This window comes from Microtus oregoni, unplaced genomic scaffold (assembly GCF_018167655.1).
Source record: "Microtus oregoni isolate MIOR12 unplaced genomic scaffold, Mior012 000017F_ref0000208, whole genome shotgun sequence".
Classification (NCBI taxonomy): Eukaryota; Metazoa; Chordata; class Mammalia; order Rodentia; family Cricetidae; genus Microtus; species Microtus oregoni.
Genome location: NW_024543076.1, coordinates 34,088,671 through 34,111,756, shown reverse-complemented (window position 1 = coordinate 34,111,756; position 23,086 = coordinate 34,088,671). Strand labels below are relative to the sequence as shown.

At 39.7% G+C, this 23,086-nt stretch overlaps 1 protein-coding gene across 2 annotated transcripts in view; it reads right to left on the bottom strand.

Moving 5' to 3' along the window:
• Positions 1 to 247: 247 nt before the first annotated feature.
• Gdap1 (ganglioside induced differentiation associated protein 1) overlaps positions 248 to 23,086 on the bottom strand; it is a 43,957-nt gene continuing 21,118 nt past the window's right edge. The window contains exons 2-7 of one of the 2 annotated variants that reach the window (XM_041667387.1): positions 18,451 to 18,759; positions 16,855 to 17,047; positions 7,727 to 7,900; positions 6,398 to 6,492; positions 5,009 to 5,123; positions 248 to 3,604 (exon numbers count right to left, since the gene is read on the bottom strand). In XM_041667387.1, the coding sequence (XP_041523321.1) occupies positions 3,222 to 3,604; positions 5,009 to 5,123; positions 6,398 to 6,492; positions 7,727 to 7,900; positions 16,855 to 17,047; positions 18,451 to 18,567 (1,077 nt within the window). In that variant the 5' untranslated portion in view covers positions 18,568 to 18,759 and the 3' untranslated portion in view covers positions 248 to 3,221. Of the gene's footprint in view, positions 3,605 to 5,008; positions 5,124 to 6,397; positions 6,493 to 7,726; positions 7,901 to 16,854; positions 17,048 to 18,450; positions 18,760 to 23,086 lie in introns of those variants that run through there. The other variant, XM_041667388.1, reaches the window with a different exon arrangement.

The window sequence follows — 23,086 nt, the reverse complement described above, 5'->3', positions numbered from 1 at the left end:
CAAGATCAATGACTCTTCAGGCTGCCACTCAGTTTAGCCATAATCTATATATTTATTTATTTATTTATTTATTATGTAAACAATATTCTTTCTGCATGTAACCCTGAAGGCCAGAAGAGGGCACCAGACCTCATCACAGATGGTTGTGAGCCACCATGTGGTTGCTGGGAATTGAACTCATGACCTTTGGAAGAGCAGGCAATGCTCTTAACCACTGAGCCATCTCTCCAGCCCCCTAATCTATATATTTAAATGGACTCAGTGACTTACAAGAAAAGCACGCCATAACTATAGGTCTTCAAAACTGCGATGCTTATTTTCCTCTAATTACCTAATTGTCTAATAGTTTTTGTTTTCTTTCTTCTTCAGGGCTGGGAAATGTTGACAAGTGCTCCACCCCGAGCAACATCCCCAGTCCAGATGTTTTCATTTTTAAGTGAAAATATGTAATTTTGAAATATTTTAATTAGTTCTTTGTGTTCCAGAAAGCATTTATTTTCAAATTGTTTTATTGATCTTACAGACAGAATAATATCTTGTTTTTTCCATGACAGTCAACAACACCATCTACAGCTTTGACATCAACAGCAATAATTATTAAAACTTGAGCAAGCAGTTCACAAGTTTGAGAATTGAAAGGCATATAATGGCAGTAACAATAAAAATAGTATGCATGTGTGTTAAGACAGAAATAGATGATTCTTTAGTGCCTCTGGCACTTTCTAAGTGTGGCATTCACATGAGAAGCACATTGGCCAGTTACCAAAGACCAGGAAAAGGAGGATGCATTAAAGCACCTCTCTGGCTAACAGCAGCTGTGCACCTCCTTAGTTTGACATCATACCGTGCTGCCATCACTCACAAAGCATAAGAAATCAATACTACATTTGCCTCAAGCTTTTTCACAGATGAATAATCTTGATGAAGATGCCCTCACTTCAGAAACTAAGGTTATTAATGTTTATCTTCTCTTGAAACCTAAGACATGCAGAGCCTAATGGAACACAATCTTAGACTGCTGGGTAAACAGTGACATCTAGTGGTCATGCTGCTATCGCTAGACAAGTGTTTTTAAAGCAATTAAGTCAGGAACACCTACCCAGAAAATACTGAAGGGATACTTCACCCTTAACATTGGTACACATCTGCCTCCAGATATATTGTATAAGAAAATTATAAAGATTTCCCAGTGATTTCCTGATTCCATAATGACATGTTCTAAAAGAAAAGCCAGTCTTTAACAATCCATTTACAGGCAAATTCCCTTTGCAGATTTGCTTTGTTTTTGTTTTTTTACAAAATTTCCATTGCTCCTTCTTTGTGCCTCACTTTTTATTTCTGCAGAATGACATAAGAAATTCTGAATTACTGGTCAATTAATTCTACGACTCTTTTACAAACACAATGACGTCAATGTCCTACAACAAGCAAGTTCAAAGCAACATGGGCAAATAGAAACAGCAGAAAAACGTGCTGCAAGCATATCCATTATCACTTAGTTTAATTCACACTGGAGTGTTATAGGTGCTTTCATAAACAGGGCACAACCAGTTTGTGAGGGTTTTCTATTTTTCTAGTACATTTAGAATACAAAATGAATTATAGAATCATAATGGAATTACAGAATTGCTTTTACCACCAGAAAGTCACTGTTTAATAGACATGACATTTTTCTTTTAGTGAAAAAGTCAGTACATTCTTTGGTCGTATGCGTAGCCCACCTGAGGCCATCAAAACAGGCTTTCACTATTCACTGGAATCTGAGCTCACCGTCTCTAGACAAGCCTCCCGTCAGACTTCTAAAGCTGCTTCTAAGGCCTTGACAGTCAGCTCCACATAAACTGTCTCCTTGTTTCAAGAGGAGGCTTTTCCTGAGCACTAATCATTCCTTATAGTAGCATGGCTCCTCCTAGGTCACACTAGAACTGCTTCTTCCAAACGGGATGGGATATGCCCCAATTACTTGAACATACATGACGGGTACAGATGAGCATCACTAGCTGTATACTTCATCTCCCTCAGATCAACTGTCAACATCTAATGCTAGACTTTCCTCTTTTTCCTTAAGGCTTTGTTAATAAGCATTAAAAAAACACAAAGCCTGGCCAAAAAATTTGTGTATCCCAAATAAAAATGGGCATATTTGGCTCTCATTAAATTATTCGCTACCAGTGATAAGCCATGATTTTTACCTGAGACATTCATCTACATATTACTTACATGAATAAAGAGGACTTTAGAGGCCAAGACTCCCAGGACTAAACATAGGGGCCCACAGGACTATACCTCACAAGGTCATGGGAACCATGAGGACCGCCTTACTATCCCTTTAGATATTCATACATGTGCTAGACATATATGTTTCAATGGGCATCCCATTGTCAAGTGCATAATTACTTAATCTTACCAAATCAAGACGTGTGGCTCGTGATTAAGGTCAAACGAGGTGTTTGTATGTAATGTGTAGGGTTCTCCCCAGTATACTATCCCCAAAAACTTCCCAGACCTCTCCTCCTGAGTCTTCAGTTAAGGAGTGGGCATGGCCACAAGAAGTTATACACGAAGTTTACCAAGGAGACAGGCAGCCATGAGCAGCAATGGAGGCCAGTGGAAGTCACAGTCTACTGCTCCATCTTAGATATAATTCATTCTCTCATTTTCTTTCTTCCCTTTCCCATTTTCTCCCTAATTTATGCTTGAAGTTGGTAGTGGAAGGTGAAACAGTACTATGTTGGGGTCTGAACCCTGTCTAGTGTAACAAAGACTTTTGAGTTCCAGGGGAGGACCTTGTAACTGCTCAACTCTCAGAACAGTGGCCAATCTCAGGTGAAGCACTATGAACATCAGTGGTTATTATTATTGTCTGCTCTTAATTACAACCACTCAAAAAATAGCTGAGAGCATCAACTGAAAATTTCCATTAAAGGTCTGCTCCCCACCTGTCAGCGTTTACATATTTGACCTTTCACATGCTTGCTTTATGGATAGATGTGTAATAGATCATCTCATAAAAGAAAAAGGAAAGGAAGGAAGGAAGGAAGCAAGGGAGGAAGGAAGACTTTACCACACCATGAGCTCCTTTCCCCACAGGAACTCACTGAAGAGTAATGTAAAGTATGCTTTCTACTGGTTGCTCAGGGTAAGTCTTCCCTGGGTCCAGAAGAGTGGATGAAGGTCTAGTGGAATGGTTGGACGAGTTGCTCCCTCAGAGCCTAACAAACCTAGAAATAATTTGATCTGGGTCTAAGAGCTAATATCATGCTGCCAAGTCTCCTTCTGAAAAGCATAAATGCAAAATATCCCATTCCTGCAAGCAAACCAACCACAAGGGTGGTGCCAAGAACTTTTGGGGCCCTTTTCTTGGCCACCCGGAATGCTGTTGGCAGCACGGCAGAGATTAATATATTGTTGACATGCCCTAAAACCTTGTTAAATGTTTTTCTCTTCAAGACACGCTCATAATAGGTTTCCAAGTTCGGTCTCTTTCCATTTCCCCAGTTTCTCCTTGCAAAGCCCAGGAACTTCAGTCGATGCAATGTGACAGCCAGCGAGACATCTGCCAGGGTAAAGGATTCTCCACAGAGCCAAGGCTGGTGACCCTCTTCTAATCAGAGAAAGGGAATTGAGGATTAGGGACAGGCTCCACACCCACAGACCTCAGCTCCCGTTTGCAGCTTTAGCCCTAAGGGAAAAGATGACCACATGTTGTCTTGACCATCAGAGCCATGCAGATTTATCCCAAACTAACAGAACCTTGTTTGACATCTGTCAGTCACAAAAGTCCCTCGGTAAATTTGAACTACTCAAGCTTGAGGACTTTCTTTCATTTTATAAATGGCTCAGATGGTAAGTGCCTGCAATCTAGAGGAATCAACAGACTGATATTTCCCTCTGGCTTAGGAAATCAACTAGAGTGCTTTAGAACGATTCATAGTTATATTTAAAACCTCACTAAAAGGCCACTACTCCTGTCTACAATGCACCTTCCATGCCAATAACTGCATCCACAGGATCAAAAATGCTTAAGAACACTACATTTTATTGAGCAAGCTTTCTTTCTTGTTATTATCCCTTATACAACACAGTATAAAGCTATTTGCATGCCCTTCACATTATATTACATATTAAAAGTAATCAAGAATAACTTCAAGTATATAGGTCATGCAAATACCAAGTCATTTTATATAAAGAACATGACCATCCATGGACTATGGCATCCTCAGTGGCTCCTGAAACCAATCAAGCTTCGCAGAGACAGAAGGATAGACACATTTCCTTGAAGTAGAAAGGAGTCATTCTTTCTTTTTACTTATTTCTTTTTTTGCTTCTTGTTGGTTTTTTGGGGTTTTATTTGTTTTGTTTTGTTGTTTTTGTTTAAGACAAGGGATTACTCTCTAGCCCTTGAAGGCCTTAAACTGCTAGCAATGCCTCTGCCTCAGCCTCATAAATCCTGGGATGACAGGTGAGGAGCCATCAAACCCAGCTGTAACCCTGTTGTGAAAGAAGTTGCAGGTAACAGCGTCTTTAATGGTCCAGGTAAGATGCACAAATGGCCCCCATATAAGCATGGAAAACGGCTGACCGCTGATGCTCACAGACGCAATCTATCGATGTTCAGTAGCCCACTATATACTCACTTGCTCAGTCCTCCTTCACTCCTCAGATTCAAGCTATCTCCCCAGCTGAAGCAAAACCCAGAGTGGGCAGTCACGCAATTCCTCAGGTTATCCAACCAGACTACTATAATTGCTAATTGTGGAGCTGGGTAAGTAGGCACCCTCCAAACATCCTTCAAAAGGTGCAGAAACCATTCTTGAGTCATAGTTCTCATTGATACAGACTGGATTACAATTAGACACTATAGTTCTAAGTAAAATAACATATTTAAACCAGCCTGTGAGAAGCAACAACCACAGGAACAGATTACAGAACATGTTTACTGCGGTTTAAGAATGTTCCTACAAATGCCTCTAGTGTTTCAGTAAAAACAAAGCCAATGAGAACCTACCCGGAGTTTCTTCATTTCTCCTTTGTAACTCAGTTTCCACCTGGTCCAAGACCTTCTCCAACTCATCAAGAATTTTCTTCAAGTACTTGACATTGTCATGATCAAGCAGCTTTGACTAATTAACAAACCAAAAAGAAACTATTTATGCCTACTAGTAACAGCAACAAAACCATATAGCACAAAGTAGATTTGTATATATATACTTTTAGAATTAAAACCTGTTCATTTTAGACAATGGGGAGATATAGGATAACTTTGTAGAGCCAGAGCAAATGAGGAACTGCTCCATCTCAGGAGCAGACCTAGCTAGGACTGGCAACTCCAGCTAACCAGTAAGGACAAACAACATGAGAAACACAAAAATCCTCCTCTAGAACTCAACTCGAGAATAGAAGTTGGTAAATCTTAGGGGACTAATGAGAGAGTCAATAAAAGAGCAGGAGGTAGCTCAGTCTATAAACTGCTTGTCTTGAAAGTGTGATGACCAGAATTTGAGTTCCAGGATCTGTTGTTCAAAAGTTAGGAGTGTTGGCACACCTTTTTAACCCCATCTTGGGGAAGCAGAGACAGACACCCCTGGACCTTACTGTCCACCTTGCCTAGCCTAATCAGTGAGTCCCAAGTCAGTAGGAGATCTTGTCTCAAAAATAATGGAGAGAGGGTCCTAATGCTCCCCTCCAGCCTCTACATGCAGAAATGCATGCACACATACACGCACGCACATGTACACACACACACACACGGTAAAGGAAGAGTACAACAGAAGTCTAAATGTGATTTTTGAAGGTAAGAAAAGTAACTATGGAAGCATATACTCTGAGCCTACTCAGCTAAGAGAGGATAAAGGAAGGAAGTTGAGGGAGAGTTGGAAGTATCATTTGCTACATGTGATAACATGTGTTGTCTGGGCATGCGCAAAAAACCAATAGAAAGTGAAAGGCTATTGCTGATGCTCCTTATGATTGTCAGCCCGAGTCAGCTAACACATGGAGGCCTTAAAGCCGCTAACTACCCGTTATGAGAAATTCCTATATTATGTTAACTGGAACTTACACTAATTCGTCACCTTCCATGGCAACCAGCATGCTCAGTATCTGCTGGTCAGATAACTATCACTGGGTCTGAATATCAAATATATAATAAAAAATTCTTCTTTTCCTTCCTTGGAAGTTTGCTTTTGTTTGGAAGTATCTCGCTTTGTAGCCCAGGCTGGCTTGGAACTCATTGATCCTCAGGGCTCATGTGCTGCTACATTGATTCAGAAGTCTTTCCAAAGCAGAGCACAGGCCAAAGGTATCACATGCACCAATGATGTACAGTCTAGAAACAATATGCTTCTTTCCCAGAGAGAATACACTGGTGTGAAGTATAGCCAGCCTAGTCACTTACCTTAAGTCGCTTTTGTTTGGCAATGTATGCCTCTTGTAAGTCAGGGTTTTCTTCAGCAAGTTTCTTCAGTTCAGACTCTGTGTTACCAATCTGGCCTGATAATAAAAACATGTTTGAAATGAAAAAGCCTTTCCCCCTCCTGTCACAGACATTGGGAGGACTGGGGACACACCTTGATGAGAGTATGAGCTTTGTGACTGGTAGCCTGCTGCTATCTTGGACATCCTTTGTGTGCCTCTGTTTCCCCATTTAAAATGTAGCTAGAAGATAGCTAGCACAAGGCTGACAACTGGCTGAGCATCTTCTGTGGCAGCTACAGCAAGGCTGCACACTTCTGCTACAGCAAGGCTGCACACTTCTGTGCATGATGCCGCTGGACTGCCTTACCTTTCCAGTTCTTCCACTTTCTCTGATGACAGGAAGGGAAAACCTTGTTTTGAAAATAATGTTAACTAAAGTGATAAGTTTTCAGTCAGAGGTTCTGTTTCAAATCACATTATAAATACTTAGGAAGTGAAGAAAATACAAGGCAAGAGAGGAGAGGGGAGATGGCAGGTGAGAAAAGAAGGGAGGGAATAGGGGAGGGAATAGGGGAGGGGAGAAGAGACAAAAAAGACAAAGGAAAAAAGATGGGAGAAGAAAGGGTATCAAAAAGGAAGGAGAAAAAAGTAATAAAACAACAAGGTGACATCATGTAAGAGAAAATCATGGATTCTGGGTTTAGAAGATTCAGGATTGAGTGTCTCCAAACCTCGTGATTATGACCAGTGCAACCTCTGTCCTATCTAACCATAGCCAACTATACTGCAGAACACACCTTCTTCTGCTCCACATCTAACACACTGACCCCATAGATCCTCCTGACAGGAAGTAGGAAGAATTTCTCAAATCCCCCCAAATCTCCAGTCACTGAGCGCAGAGGTGATGGCTAGATGGCTTCTAATCCAGTTTTCTCCCATCATGAGACAATTAAGGACCAGAAATTGAGCCCAATTGCCCATACCCTCAAGAAGGTGCCAGCTATTCTGACTACCAATCTGTTTGAGAACATGTTGAGAACATTCTCTACCTTTTTATCAGTCACTTTTCTAAATTTTTTTCCAAACACCAACAAATTAGGCCTAATAGATACTATATCTAGTGAGGTGGCTAAGGAACTGATTAGTCTGGCAGGTTAGTGAATTGATGCATACCCCTGCACGTCCATGAAACAAACTCAACCATCCTATTTCCCAATCTTCTCTCAGTGACTAGAAGATATGTCAAGTCTTAAAATGATAAGAAGCTTCAGGCAGAATCAACCCCCAGCTTATAAGATTTTTTACATACTGCGAATCCTTGTGGTTGCATAAGCTGGGATCATGGAATCCACAGTGAGTTCAGGATGTAAAATGCAGCCATGTGTGTAAGCATCCATCGGCAAGGAGTCAAGAAGTTCTCGGTAATGCTGCACCCGTGGGTAATACATGCTTCCTTTATCGGGCATTAACCTGGGTGTTCTTTCTAAAATACACATCGAAAATATAAATGCAAACACTGGAGGGAACGCTACAAATAAAACACTACATCCTAAAGCAAGAACCCTAATGCCTCATCATTAGCATCTCACTGTGGCTGCACATTCTCAAAATGAGGTCTTTACAGCCCAGGTAGTCAACATCTGAAAGAGCCTGGGGCACCAGGTCAGATTGCAAACCATGGCCGGCTAGCATCCTCTCATGTCTCTACCTTCTAAGTTCCTGATCAACCCTCAAGTGCATCACTTCCTCATGAAGCATGCCCTGACCTCTGACACCCAAACACAGAATGTACTCTGGTATATCCCCTACCACTTTTTATATAATTGTATCCTTTCACTTTATGAATATCTTCAGGACAAGGAACTATGGTATATGTCTTAAACTGTACAAGTTTAAGACTTCAGTAAAGTGTAAGTGAATTCCTGTTTATTACAAGAAGGTCACCAAGGACCACTCTTTCCTATAAGTTAGTGTCAACTAACACCCAAAGTGGCCCCACTGATACTAAATGGCTATAAAATAACAATCTATATAAAGTAGGAAAAGATTTTGCTCAAAAACCCCATTTTCACTTTCCCTAGATTGTTAGCAATTTACTCCTGAAAAATGTATTCTGCCTAATCTTCACTTGCCGGTGAAAATCTAGATTGTAAACCTCTTATGATCTGGGATCACATATCATTCTCTGACAAACCCCTAAAGCCTAATACATTCTTGGCACACTGTCAGTACATGATTAATTATAGTAAGCTGTTACACCCCAAGTTCCCAATTACTCTAAACAGTTGTACTGGGGAAATTCTGTGGTAGGTATTACAAACACAAGGATATGGATACTGGGAAGTTAGCCCAGGATCCCACAGCTATTAAAGGCAGAAGAAAAACAGTATCACCTGACCACTAATACAATGATCATAGCTTATTACATCATCATATCTTCAGAGAAGATGTGTTTCAAAGAGTATCCACACAGAAAAAACTGAAGAATGAAACACAAAAGTCAGGGCTAAATCCCTTCAGAATTATTTCCTAATCTGCCTCTCAAACAGTTCTGGAAAATGCCAACTAGCTTATTACCACTAGTGCAAGGGAGAGCCTAGATAATCTTTATCCTCTCATTTCTTAGCTCAGGATCCAGAGGGCAATTTCTGACTCTAAGAAAAAAGCATGTAGGCAAGTGTTTGCTGTACAGATAGACAGCACAATGTTAAAGGCTGCCTTGGAATAATGGCAACGCATGAATCACATTTCCCACTACAGATGCAGACAGCCATACACTTCATTATAGACCCCATGTGAAGACAAGACAGGGAATCAGCCTATACCACTTCCAGCCTCTCCACACTAGATACCTTAATTAGCCCCTTACGCAGACTTTTCAGAACCTCAGCAATATTACCAGTTCTCCAACAAATCCACTTCCATGAGGACAATAAACCAGAAGCTTTGAAATGCTGAGGTACTCTCACCCTTGTATGTGACACTGCCCTTGTCTCAAAATAATAATGTCCTCAGGTGCATAAAACATTAGATGAACAAAATAATACTAATTTGTAAAACACTAACATATATACTTCTTTAACATTATTAACATTCAGCATCAGCTCTGACGACCTTCATAATTTAAAAGTATCACGATATCTATAATAATTTAATATGCTAGGAATATATCTGTGATTTCTATTGGTAACAGAGTCACTGCATTCCTGACTGTTTTGGATTATCTGCATTGATAATAAAAGAATGATAGACTCCTCCAGCCAGACATGAAGGAACCAGCATAGGTCCAAACTAGACCCTCCGAATGTGGGTGACAGTTGTATGGCTGGGGCAGACTGAGGGGCCTCTGGCAGCCATATACTATGTGCCACATAAACAACAGAAATATGTTCTTCACAAATCTGGAGGGAGGCTGACAATCTAAGATCAAGCTGTCAGTGAGTCTAGAATCTGAAGAGAGACTACCTCCTGGTTCATAGATGGAAATGCCACACTGAGTCATATCCACATGGTGGAAAAAGCTGGTACTGGCTTTTTTGGGAACCTATTCTCTTTGGATGAATACCTTGCTCTAGATATAGTAGGGAGGGCCTTGGAGCTTCCCCAAAGCATTGTACCTTACCCTTTCTGAGGAGTGTATGGGGGATGAGGTGGAGGGTAAGAGAAGGGAATGGGAAGAGGGGAGGAAGTGGGAACTGGGATTCATATGTAAAATTAAAAGAAGATAGTTTGTTTTCTTTTTTAAAAAAGTAAAATAATTTTAAAAAAAATTTTAATGAACACAAAAAAAGAAGTAAGCAAAATTTTTTTTATTTTTTTATTTTTTTAATTTATTTATTTATTAAGGATTTCTGCCTCCTCCCCGCAACCAGAAGTAAGCAAAATTAAAGACATTTTTACACCCATCTAAGATCTCAATTCCCCTTCTACTCATGGATCCAAAGACTTAGTTCTCAACGTGTGAATTGATGATCTATAGGCTTCCCAAAGACACTTTAGGGGATGCACTAATTCCAGACTTTCTACAACAATACCATGTTGCTAATGGCCTTTCACTCTTGTTACCTCTGCAGTAGCAACAGAGCTTTCCGGAGGCCACATAAACACACGGGCTCTGTCGCTGAGCTAGTGGAACGGTGATAGCTCTGACACTCAAGTGTTCTGGGACTTTAAACTTTTCTGGTTCATCTCTAAATAGTAAATATTGACCCACATAAACCAAAGCTCTAGCTTTTTGGAGCCCATTCCCTATGGTGGAATGCCTTGCTCGGCCTTGATGCAGAGGAGAGGGGTTTGGTCCTGCCTCAACTTAAAGGCTTTGTTGACTCCCCATGGGAAGCCTTGCCCTTTCTGAGATTGGGGGGAGATGAGGAAAGCAAGATGAGGGTAGAGAGGGGGAACTGTATGTTGGTATACAAAATGAATAAAAAAATTAAAAAATCCTTTTTAAAAACTGCTGAGAGAAAGAGAGAGAGAGAGAGAGAGAGAGAGAGAGAGAGAGAGAGAGAGAGACAAAGGGACCCAAAAGCCTGAAGCAGCACCCACGCCTTAGCAGTCCAGAAGCCTCAGGTTATAACCATAAACAGTGCATTTTTGAGTGCTTCCCAAATGACCAGTTTGGGATCCTGGCTCCCAGGTCAGGCTACTTTTCAGTGCCAGGCCCTGGAGCTTTCTCCAAAAAAACATAGCACTTCCTTCCCAGAAAGGTGAATGAGAGGAAGAATAGGAACATGGAATTTTTCTGGGTATGATCCATCTGGCTCAAGCTGACTTCTTCAAAGGAGAACAAATGCTTGCTGCATGAGCATTCTTCTATTCTATCCAGTGCCCCACTGATACCGCTATCTGCTGAAGCTCTTTGCCGGGCACAAAAGAAGGTGCCCGCTGCACCCATATCCTCTTCCCAGCACCCTTTCTTTCCCTAAGTACTTCACGGGTGCCCTGGCCAGTGTCACATAGGTCACCTCCAAGGCATACAGCATTCACTGCCTCTGGAAACTTTTTCAAAAGACAATCAAGTCCAGCAAGTAGCACATGCCTGCATTCCCAGCACTTGGAAGGCTAATCCAGGAGGATCGTGAGTTCTAGGCCAGTGTGGGCTACGTAGTGAGAAGCACAAGGCAGTTGCTTTTCTCTTGAATTATGTAAGTCCTCCCTTTCAATCTCATCTTACTTTACTTTCTAACTATCCCATAGAGTGTCATAATAAGTATGACCAACAAAAAGATGGTTTTCTTGGTGTTCTGCCTCCATCAAGAGTGTGAATAACATAAAGCACATGCTCAGAGAAGGCAGCCAGGGGGGGTTTGAAAAGCAGGTGAGGTGCAAGCATTGGGAATACGGTTGCAATAAGGAAAGCCAAGTTTAGTGACTTGACAAGCAGTGAGTAGGACTGGAGGTATGACTCTGTAAGAATTTATACTAGTCATTTACCAGGCCCTGGATCAAATCCCAAGTACCTGAAACACTCAAACATATAAAATAAAATAAATAAATCTATAAATTGTTTTAAATAGAATAAAATGATGACTTCAAGTTGATATTCTTTTAATGTTGCACTTTAATTTCAAAGCAAATCCTACTTTTTTTTTTATTTTTTGAGGCAGGGTTTCTCTGTAGCTTTTTGGAGCCTGTCCTGAAACTTGCTTTGCAGACAAAGCTGGCCTCAAACTCACAAAGATCCGCCTGTCTCTGCCTTCCTAGTGCTGGGATTAAAGGTGGGTGCCAGCATCACCTGGCCCAAATCCTACTTTTTAACAATATGTTAAATGACAGACATAAGACACCAGACATGACTTTCAAATAACTGTTATATATCAAATTATAAAAACACCATACAACATCCAGGATTCTGGGTTAACCAGTGAGATAATTAGCAATAATAAATATCATATATTCTAGTATTTTCTACTTATTTAATGACATTTTTGGTTTTCTGTTTATTCATTAAGTTTTTACCTAGTAGACAAATTAAATTTTACTTTAAGATTTAGGTTATTACAAGAACTAGTTCAATTTAAACACTAGTATGTTCATTCACCTTGTCCTATCCCCCATTCCTGTACTTGTCATATCTCACCTAGCTTAATCATAGGTTCCTGTAATATAATTTTCTTCATTATATACCTGGTTGAAAATGCACCGTGTACACAAAACATTCTATGAAATTAAACAGTAACAGTATATGCATATGCTAAGGACAGATTCTTGTTAAACTGATAGGTAGAAAATATCTTTGGAGGCTAACAAGTTTCTAAAGACTTGAGGCCTTTGAACTATCTCTGAATATCCCAAGAGTTGCCCCTAATTAATGCCTGCTAAATGGTCCTGCGAGAATGGATGCAGAGAGCGCTCTCAGCCAGTCCTAAGATGAGCAATGACTACAGAGAAATTCCTCCTTAATCAAAGTCTTGCCCTTGGGAATATCATTCATATCTCCATGAACCTGCTTTCAAAAGTGATAATAGAAATAATAGTCAAGTCTACTATTATCCAGCTTAGATAACTATTTTAGGTTAAGACTTCTAAAAAGTTCCCTGACTCAAATTCTCCTGTACAACTGCCAATTATTTAATAGGTATCTCAAAGGCACGGGATGCAAATATCTGAGTACGGATATACAAAATGATTGAGCAAATGCTATATGAGGAGAACCCTCAATGACTGGCTAACAAAGGATAGCAACCAACAGCAAAGACACCAGTTCACTAATCTGGCCTTTAGTTAATACCTATACATAAAGGGATCCTATTATAACCATGAAAAATGATACACTTCATAGAACCATACTAATTATCATCCTACCATTCCTCTAAATTCCATCTGTAGAGCAACAAAATAGCAAATATTAAGACCACCTTTGGATGTAGAGCACTGCGGTTTGTGCATCTGGATAGAACCAACACTTTTAAAAACAACTCGAGACCACTCTAGCCTGGCAACTTACTAACCATCAGGTCTCTTACCCATTCTAATTGTAGCTAAATTTTAAAACCAAAATTTATGTGTTACATTTGTCTTATTAAACTTTATCTTAGTTTCAGGTTTATTCCTATTTCACAATAAGCATTTCATAAGATAGCTATTATTCTAATGATCCTAGCTCTTCCATCATTCATAAGTATGAAACCATTTCTTTAACTCAAATCAAGAAAATCAGGCTTAAAGAAACACCACTGGGGACTGACAGAATAGCTTAGTGATAGAACACTTGCCTGGCAGGCACAAAGCCATGAGTTGATCAATCAATAAAACACTACTAAAAAGCCCTATTCACGCTATAGGTATTTCGATAACTCATTCATTTTATCCATTCAGTATCATTTATTAAATATCTATTATGGAGTATCTACTTGCAGAAAGCATAAGGGCACAGCTCTTAATAAGACAGTCTCTGACCTCACAGCTCTTACAGTGATTTAAACGTAATAGAAATATTAATAAGTAAAATAAGAGATGGAAGGTTAATTTGGTATAATAAATCTGTGCATCAATAGTCTTCTGTGTGGTAATTAATTCATCTGCAGACATGTCTTACCATTCTCTAGTCATATTTGTGTCTTTACTCCATAGAAACATTATATAATCTCAAATGTTCTACTTGAATTGCAATACATTCTATTTCAAGCCACGGTTTGAACACTCCAGGCACATTTTAACAGGTATTTCTAACATTTTCCAACAATGTAAAACTTAAATTAGTTCCTTTTACTGACAGATATAAAATCTGAAAATTTAAAGGTTTTTTTTTTTTTAATCACAGCAATGCTATCGCTTGCAGATAAACAGGACTAGCCAACTCGTATTTCACCCTTTCCTCCTTCCAAGGAAATAAGTTTTGCAAATTGGAAAGTATGAAAAAGAAAATAAGTTGGAAATCCATTCTAAAAGTTTGCCAGATAGAGTAATTTGTAGACTGCTTTGAGCATAACACAGGAACTTTAGCATTAGTCTAAAGTCATAATGCACATGTATTTCACTTGGGGCTCTGGTCAAACAAGATTCTAACTTTGCTAGATGATCTAAAACTCTGCACTGTAAATAACCTATCAGATGATGCCCATGTTGCTGGTGATGGAACAGACTTTGACAAGGTTGGCTGTTCTCTGTCCTGTTCTTTGACGAATGTAAATAACCTATCAGATGATGCCCATGTTGCTGGTGATGGAACAGACTTTGACAAGGTTGGCTGTTCTCTGTCCTGTTCTTTGACGAATGGGATGGCTCCTTTCCTGTTCCCCCGAGTTCTTAGTGACGAATGCTAACTGTCTGGATTGTAACTGCAGCAATGCTTATAGCTGCTGTTGATTTAAATCTCTATATCCTGAGGTAAATTCTTCTATCTTGACCTGCAAACTGGTCTGGGTGTCATCATATCTGCTTCAACTATAGGAGTCTTAATCTTTTCTAATCTTCCCCAGTTAGGTAACTATTCTCCTGGGAAAGAAGAACATGAAGAGTCAGTTGGGTTGGTCTTGTCTTACAACGACAGCAATGCATCATCTCGTCCAACAGTTACAAAGAAACATTCAACCAGTTAGTGAGGCCGTGTTGATGGCTTCCTCACCAGAGAAGCTCAACCAGAATTAAATCTCATGCTTCCCACAGTTTCATCCTATCATTTGGTCAGTGTTTTATCTAAGTCAACAAAGTTGTTAAAAGGAATAGTTAATTCCACATACCGAATCTGAGACCAACCTGAACTTAAAGTTTACTTCAAAAACAAGCCAACAAAATCTATTTGGCTGTGATTTATGTAACTTAGCAAAAGTCAGAATATATTTCAGCTTTACTAGTATATAAAAAGCAAAAACTAAAGAAAATTTTAAGGAACCAATGATAATTAACATTTACTGTAAAGCATTATTTCAAATGAGATAACAAAAAGAATAAGCAAATGTTAAGAAAGAACTGAAATAATGATGACGCAAATTGCATTAGTTCAAGCAAGGTCTAAATATTATTTTCATGTGTTATATAATATAGGTGATATATATGATATTGTTATATAATACATGTAACTTATGGTTTTATATATTGCATATAGTACATGAAAAATAAGATACCTTTTTAAAGTTTTGGTCATTTAAAATAGAATTCTTACACAATTATTTTTGTTTTGTTTCTATTGTTCTAGTCGGTTCTTTAAGAAAAACAAATTATTAATACTCTTATCCATTTCCAAGAAGCTCAAGAATGTGAAAATGTTTCTTAAATCAATTATTCTCCATTTTCAGCACAGTGCCCAGCATCTAAACATATAGGGATAGCCAGTGACAGTGAAAGGTAAACAGTTCTGCATACCATTTGGTTTAGGCCAAGGCCACCTTTAGTTAAAACCTCTGATAGAGTCCTGGTTAATCAGCACTTACATCAAGAATGACGGCACCGCTACACTCAGATAAGATTATGAGTCTCTAATCTAGTTCCCCTATTAGGTCTAATAGCCATTTTCCTTCTAGGTACCTTAGACAGCTTTTGGTTCATTAATTTCCTTACTTTGGGGTCATATGCTGACCTTAACTGCTCAGTTAGCATCAGCAGAGCAGCAAGCAAGCAGCTGGATCGCCTGTAGATTGCTGTCTGAAACAGAACTGAAGGGAAAGTCTGAAGCCTTAGGCTCTGCTCTCAATTCTGCCCATGGTCAGCCATGTCTGCGGTCAGCACAGCCTTGTCACTAAACTACAGTTGACTTGAAAGGGCAGTCCTTAGAAGCAAGCAGAAATATTCATATGTGGCAAAGGAACCAGGAAATAGTGCCAGCTGAAGACTTTGAAGACCAAAGACCCTGCCATAAAATGGTTACATTTCCTTAGGCAAACCCTCTATTTCTCTTTCCTCGCATGCAAAATGGGAATGACTTGTCTCTACACTTCTTTTGGATTCTGCACCTGTTTCTGAGGGTTGACAACTGACTAAAATTGAAATATAAAATGCCTGACATGTAAGCAGTCATAAATGACCATTATTAAAACATTACACATATTTAAGCCTTATAATTCCTTAGAAATGATAAAAATTCAAACAATGCAGAAGTCACTAGAACAAAGAACCTAGCGTAGTAACAATCCATTCCCCCTTCTCTACTGTTTAGTCCTTTCTTTCTCTTATTTTTAAAATTAAGTTGATTTTCAAAATATATACAAAGAATCAACATCATGAATTTTACTTGACTTTAAGGCTAATAAATTATCATTACCAGAACCACATACCTGCAGTTTTCTGCAAGTGAATTTGAGAGTTTTGTCATTAACATTTGCACTGGCTTCTCTGAAATTGGTACAGGCGTATATTTGTGTGCTTATGGAAATGGAAAAGATTTTTAAGTCACTAAACCAGCACCATAAAAGAGAGGGAGAGGGAGGAAGAGAGAAGGGAAACAGGGAAGGGCATATGTTGAAAACAAAGCTAAGAAATCACAAAGAGCCTTAACATTACCATCCAGGAAAGTCTGTTCAAGATAATCAATGATCTGAGTGGCCTCACAAATTATGTTTTCCCCGTGGATAAGGACAGGCACTTCTCCAGTTGAGTTCAAACGCATAAACCAAGGCTCATTGTGTTCACTCAGGGGCAGACTTACATCGTGTTCCTCGCACTTCAGTGCCTTTTCAGCAATTACCAAGCGCACCTGGAAGAGTTCACAGGGGTTACTACTGTTCTCAGTTAAAACGTCTTCTCTGGATTCAGCTACACCACCTCGGTTGGCTTCCTGAGCTAGCAGCATTGCAAATTTTCATTTAGTGACGCCTGTTGCTGGAAGGAAGATGAGCGGCACCTTGGCAACTTACTGCTATAGGTTATAGAAGGAAAGGTGGGAAGAAAAATGACTCTGTCTTCCTTACAACCACTCTCTCTCCATCGCCACAGTGGTCCTTGTGCCTTAAAACAAACTGTGTATCCTCCCCAGACAAAAGCCTTGAAATAGAGGACTGGAGAGACGGTTCAGGTGCGTATAGCTCTTGCAGATAACCCAAGTTTGATTCCCAGCACCTATGTTGGCTGGTTGACAAGGGCAGGCCTGTAACTCCAGCACAGGGGAAACCATAAAGGACCACCTTAAGTACAAACATATGTTTGGACCTTTGTTAAAGAATGCAAGCACGGGAAAATCAAAGCAGTTTCATTCCCTTGGGGTGGAGCAGTGTCTTTACATGATTTTGTTGTTTTCTCTCTTCTGATGCTAAAGACTGCCAAACCCAGGGCTTTGAGCTTAATAAGCAAGGATTCTGTCTCTGAGCTAAATACCTAATTTCTGTATTTTTTTTTTTTAAGCAAAGAGCTAGCATGGTGATTCAAGGCAGTGGTGGTACACACCTTTAATCCCAGCACTGGGAAGGCAGAGGCAGGAAGATCTCTGTGAGTTCGAGGCCAGCCTGGTCTACTAGAGCTAGTTCCAGGACAGGCTCCAAAGATACACAGAGAAACCCAGTCTTGAAAAACAAAAACAAAAACCAAAAAAATACAAAACAAAACAAAACAAAAACAACTCTGCAATCCCAACAGTAGAGGAGCCAAGGTGAAAGGTTGCCACAGATTTAAAGACATCTTGGTCTACATAACAAGTTACAGGTTGTTCAAGAGATCCTGTGTCAATCTCTCTCTCTCTCTCTCTCTCTCTCTCTCTCTCTCTCTCTCTCTCTGTGGGTGTGTGTGTGTGTGTGTGTAATATTATATTATGATATACAGTATATATATATATATATATATCATATATACACACACATAGGTATATGATATATATACAATATTTTTTTTACAGAAGGAAAGTAGCTCAAAGCGTTGCAGGGAGGCACTTTTTCCTGCCTCACTTTCCAGGGTTCAGAGCTCAAGTGGGCAAAACCTCTAGGGTGAATGTGATGCTTCTCAGTGGCGCTTCCTGAATGACAGTGCCTGCCTCACTCTCTTCATCCTCCTGAGGGTCCACACTTAGTGCACCCCAGCAGTACAGGCACCCAGGGTCAGGGCCTGCGTGGCACCAAGGGAGCTGTCCCGGTGCTGAACCGAGCGCGGCCCGCGGCTCCTGGCCGTTACCTTTTGAGAGCTGAAGGAGTGGGTCCAGTGGTACAGAATGAGCTTGACCTCCGCGTCCGGCCGGCCTTCCGCCCTCAGGGGCGCGCCCACCCGCGCCTCGTCCTGCCTCCGAGCCATTTCGGGGAGCACGGGTCAGGAAGCCTCCTCCGTGGGCCCTCTTGCCAGGAAGCTCCCTTCGGCGTCCTCTGGTTTCCCAAGGCCCCCAGTGGCGGAAAAGACGCGCTCCGCAGACGAAATGGCTTCTGGGAAATGTAGTTTTGCCCCCAAAAAGCTGAAGAGACTGGTCTGCAGGGGGCCTTGAGAGGTTACCTGTAACATGTAAAGGAACAATTTTTTTTTTTTTAGTAGGAAAAATTTCTAAAATATGACTATCTTGTTTGGAAGGCAAGGAAAAATTATGATAGCAAATTATTTGTGGACTTTGAACATTACTTGGGAATAAAAGTGCCAATTTCTCAAGACATTTAGGGCTTTTGTTTTGGTGGAAAAGTTCTAGTGGGCAAAGCAATTGGATTAAGAATCGATGAATTTTCATTAGAAGATATTACTATGGAGTCTGTATATCACAGAATCTGTATCACATGAATAAATCAATAGTGGCAATATAAAACTGCCTTTTGGTTAGGTATGTACATTTATAGCAGAAAAACCTGGAACTGTGTCTGGTTTTTCCATTTTTGAAATAGAGATCATTTTATTCCATTCATCAGGTTTTTGTGAAAACTGAGCAACAGCAGTACTAGTCACAAACTCAGTTTCCTTAAAACACTCTCTTTATAACCATGGTCAGGATAACTACAGACTCTATATTCTAATTCTACTCATAACTGCATAGCTCTTAAAATCTGTAATGATAGCAGACTAATAAAGTTTCTCTTTCAGAACATTTATACAAATATTGCCATGAAGTAAGTTCCTGTATGACTCACTACCAAATCTTACTTGAGCCTCTGTTTTAGGCATTTCGGCTGCATTCTGGCACTACAAAGATTTGCTAGGTAAGATCTAGTGCCTGGCACGCATAGAGAAGTCTGGCGGCAGGTGTAACAGAATAAACAGCCACAAGAAAAAGGAATCGTTTTAGGGCCCAAGCATGGAATTATGAACAAGGAAAGCAAGAGAGGCAGCAGCCCAGGTAAAAAGGCCCCTGAAAGGAACCAAAAGCTTAGGGAGTTTCTCCTTTGATGTTCCAAATAGTTCTTCTATGATTTGAATGTTTCTAAGTATGTTTTATGTCTTTAAATAGCAGAACTGAGCTTCTTGACAGTTTTTTTTTGTTTTTTTTTTTGTTTTGTTTTTTTTTTGTTTTTTCAAGACAGGGTTTCTCCGTAGCTTTTGGTTCCTGTCCTGGAACTAACTCTTGTAGACCAGGCTGGCCTTGAACTCACAGAGATCCGCCTGCCTCTGCCTCCTGAGTGCTGGGATTAAAGGCGTGCGCCACCACTGCCTGGATTTTGACAGTTTTTTAATCTAGTCATTTAGGTGGGTGAAGTCATTCATTCCTCCCAGCAGCTCATTCTCAGAGTGAAAAGGAAACCAAACTCTAAAATCAGGTAGAGCAGAGTTAACGTCTAGCTCCACTCCTACTGTGGGCCCTCTGTGGCCATTACTTTTACATAGATAAAAGACAGATGATAAGAATATAAGCCTACTGTCTCAGATAGGGTTTTCTAGTGCTGTGAAGAGACACCGTGACCATGGAAACTCTTAGAAAGACAACACTTAATTGGAGTGACTGGTTTACAGATTCAGAGCTTCAGTCCCTTATCATCATGGCAGGGAGCACAGTGGTATGCAGACAGATTGAGTGTTGGAGCTGAGAGCGCTAAATCTTGCAGGCAACAGGAAGTCGACTGACTGTCACACTGAGTGAAGCTTGAGAAAAGAGGTCTCAGATCTCCCCGCCTCACCCCAGGACACACTTCCTCCAACAAGGCTGCACCTACTCCAACAAGATCACACCTCCTAATAGTGCCACTCCCATTGGGGGCCATTTTCTTTCAAACCACCACACCTAAGCTAAGTGGTATGGAAATTTAATGAGATAAAATACTTAAAGCACCTAGACATTGCCTAGAAGGCTTTCTCCTGGGAGAGGATGCTGATTTATATGACCAGGAAAAGGACCATGCCTGGGGATTTCCTCTGTAACTGGAGATGGTTGTGAGCACGTGGGTGCTAGAAATTGAACCCATGTTCTGGAAGAACAGCCAGTGTGCTTAACTGACAAGTCAATTCTCCAGGCCTAAACCACTATAGTTTTACTTACCAAAAACAACAACAACAGCAACAACAAAAGACTACCATTGTCTTTAATGTGGGCTTATTTGGTGTTTCTAGATGCTATCGTGTTATCTGTCCTCACTTCCATATCAAGCATTACAATATAGCTTCTCTCTCTGCCTGTCTCTCTGTCTCTGTCTTTCTCTCTCTCTCCCCTCTTCTTCCCTCCCTTCCTTTCTCCTTCTATCCTTCTCTCCCTCCCCTCCCTTCAGTGTTTTAGTTTATGGAGCCTTGGCTGACCTGGAAATCACTATGTCAACCAGGTTGGCCTTAAACTCATGGGGATCTAACTGTCTCTGCCTTTAAACCCAAGTGTTTAATCCACCACCACATTCAGCTCCTGTTTACTTCTTTAAACGTTTGATATACTGAATATCCTATCATGAATATTGTTTTTACCTTTTAAAATGTAAACATGGCAAGAATATCATTAACTGATAGGGAAAATGGTGAGGTTTGTCCTGTTTTGTTTTTTAAATCATAACAGGCATGGAGGAAGAACTGTTTCTAAATTCTATGATCTAAAATTCCTTTCATTTTTCCAGACCAATAAAGGCCTGTTAAGAGTAACAAAACCTCTTTTCCATCTACATGTTTATTCAGAGTTTTATTGACTGTCAGCATCCTTCATACCTGTGCACTTCATTGCATTACTGTGGTGGCCGGAGGAGAGAGGCCAGATCCAGGGAAATCAGTAGAACAGATCAAATGCAAGAGACAAGATCATGGCTTGCAGACAAAGTAGAGGAATTAGAGTACTCAGTTCAAAAAAAAAATATTAAATCTAAAACAAAAAAAGTGGTTGTGGTGCACAGGTAGGAAGATCTCGATGAGTTTGAGGCCAGCCTGGTCTACAGAGCAATTTCCCAGCCAGCTAGGCTTATGTGGTGAAACCCTGTCTCAAACGTCAGAATAACAACAACAAAACCAAACAAACAAAACAATGACATGCATTATGAATATCACAAATAATAAAAATACAGAAAAATTAAATATTTCTAAAAGTGAATTAAGAATGGCAATCCTGCAATCTGGCAATCTCTTGTGAATTATGTCTATAACTCCCAGCCACTTATTTAAGAGGATTATTTAATCCATAGTGAGTGAAGTCCATATGAATATGATACTGTAAAAATGCACATCACACAATTTCTCAGAGCTTTAGTCACATTATACATAAATTAGAATAAAAATTACTAGATATTCTGATGCACAAATACACAGTTTGGAAAAGTTCTTAACAAAAGTTAAGACTTCAACACCTTCCTATGTTGATGAATTGATAATTTGTTAGGTACTATTCCTCTCACTAAAATACCTATATATTTCTATACTTTCCTATGTTTGATGAATTGATAATTTGTTAGGTAGTATTCCTCTCACCAAGTGAAATATCTATATATTTCATTCACACATATGTATATAAGCAAATATATGAGTATACCCACATGTATACATACATACATATATATATATATATATATATATATATATATATTACTGAGTGTAGAATATTATTGCTGATGGGATGTATTTTGGCAGGTTTTAGGTAATACCTTTATTTTTAAATGTATGTTACCTAAACCAGAAATTTGGAAATCTGACAAATTTGAATAATTCTGTTTTTAAAGTACTATTATCAATGACCACAAGAGGTCTCTAGCTTTTAAGAAAACAACATTCCTTGCTATTTTTCTTTCTGGCCAAATTAGAAAACAGATACAGTGATATTTTCCACAGAATATATTTAATTAATTAAACAATATTAAAGGCAGATTTTCCAAATTAAAAAAAAACATGTTTTGTACATGTAGGAAAATAAGATTCTTTCCACTTTCTCATAGGACAGTGCCACTTATAAACAAGAGGCACCCAGACATTGTGTTACCATGTCAAGAACCTAGACCAGGGGAGCCGGGAAGGCTTTCTCAATGAAGTCACATAGGAAAACAACGAGGGGAGCATTCATTCACATTGACATAGGCACAACCAAGTACCACGTGCCAAAGGCATGATCTGACCAAAGGCACACTGTGGACAAGGTAACCAAGGATTAGGGCCATGACGAAGCTACTCTATACCAAAGGGATTCTGTGACCAACAGGTAGAAGTTAGACAAGTGGGGACAAAGGTTCACTGGGCATAACCCTAGGAAAAAAGAAGAACGCAACTAGACATTCTACAAAACTCTATCGCTACTAAAATATAAAGAATTTTGTTTAATATTAACATTATTAGTCATTTCTGGAGACCAAAATTAATTAGATCATGACAAGTATCAACAGAAACTTTAAACTAGGGCCTCTTGAACTAGTAAACTGTAATGGGGAGTGAATAGTATTTGCTCTTGAAG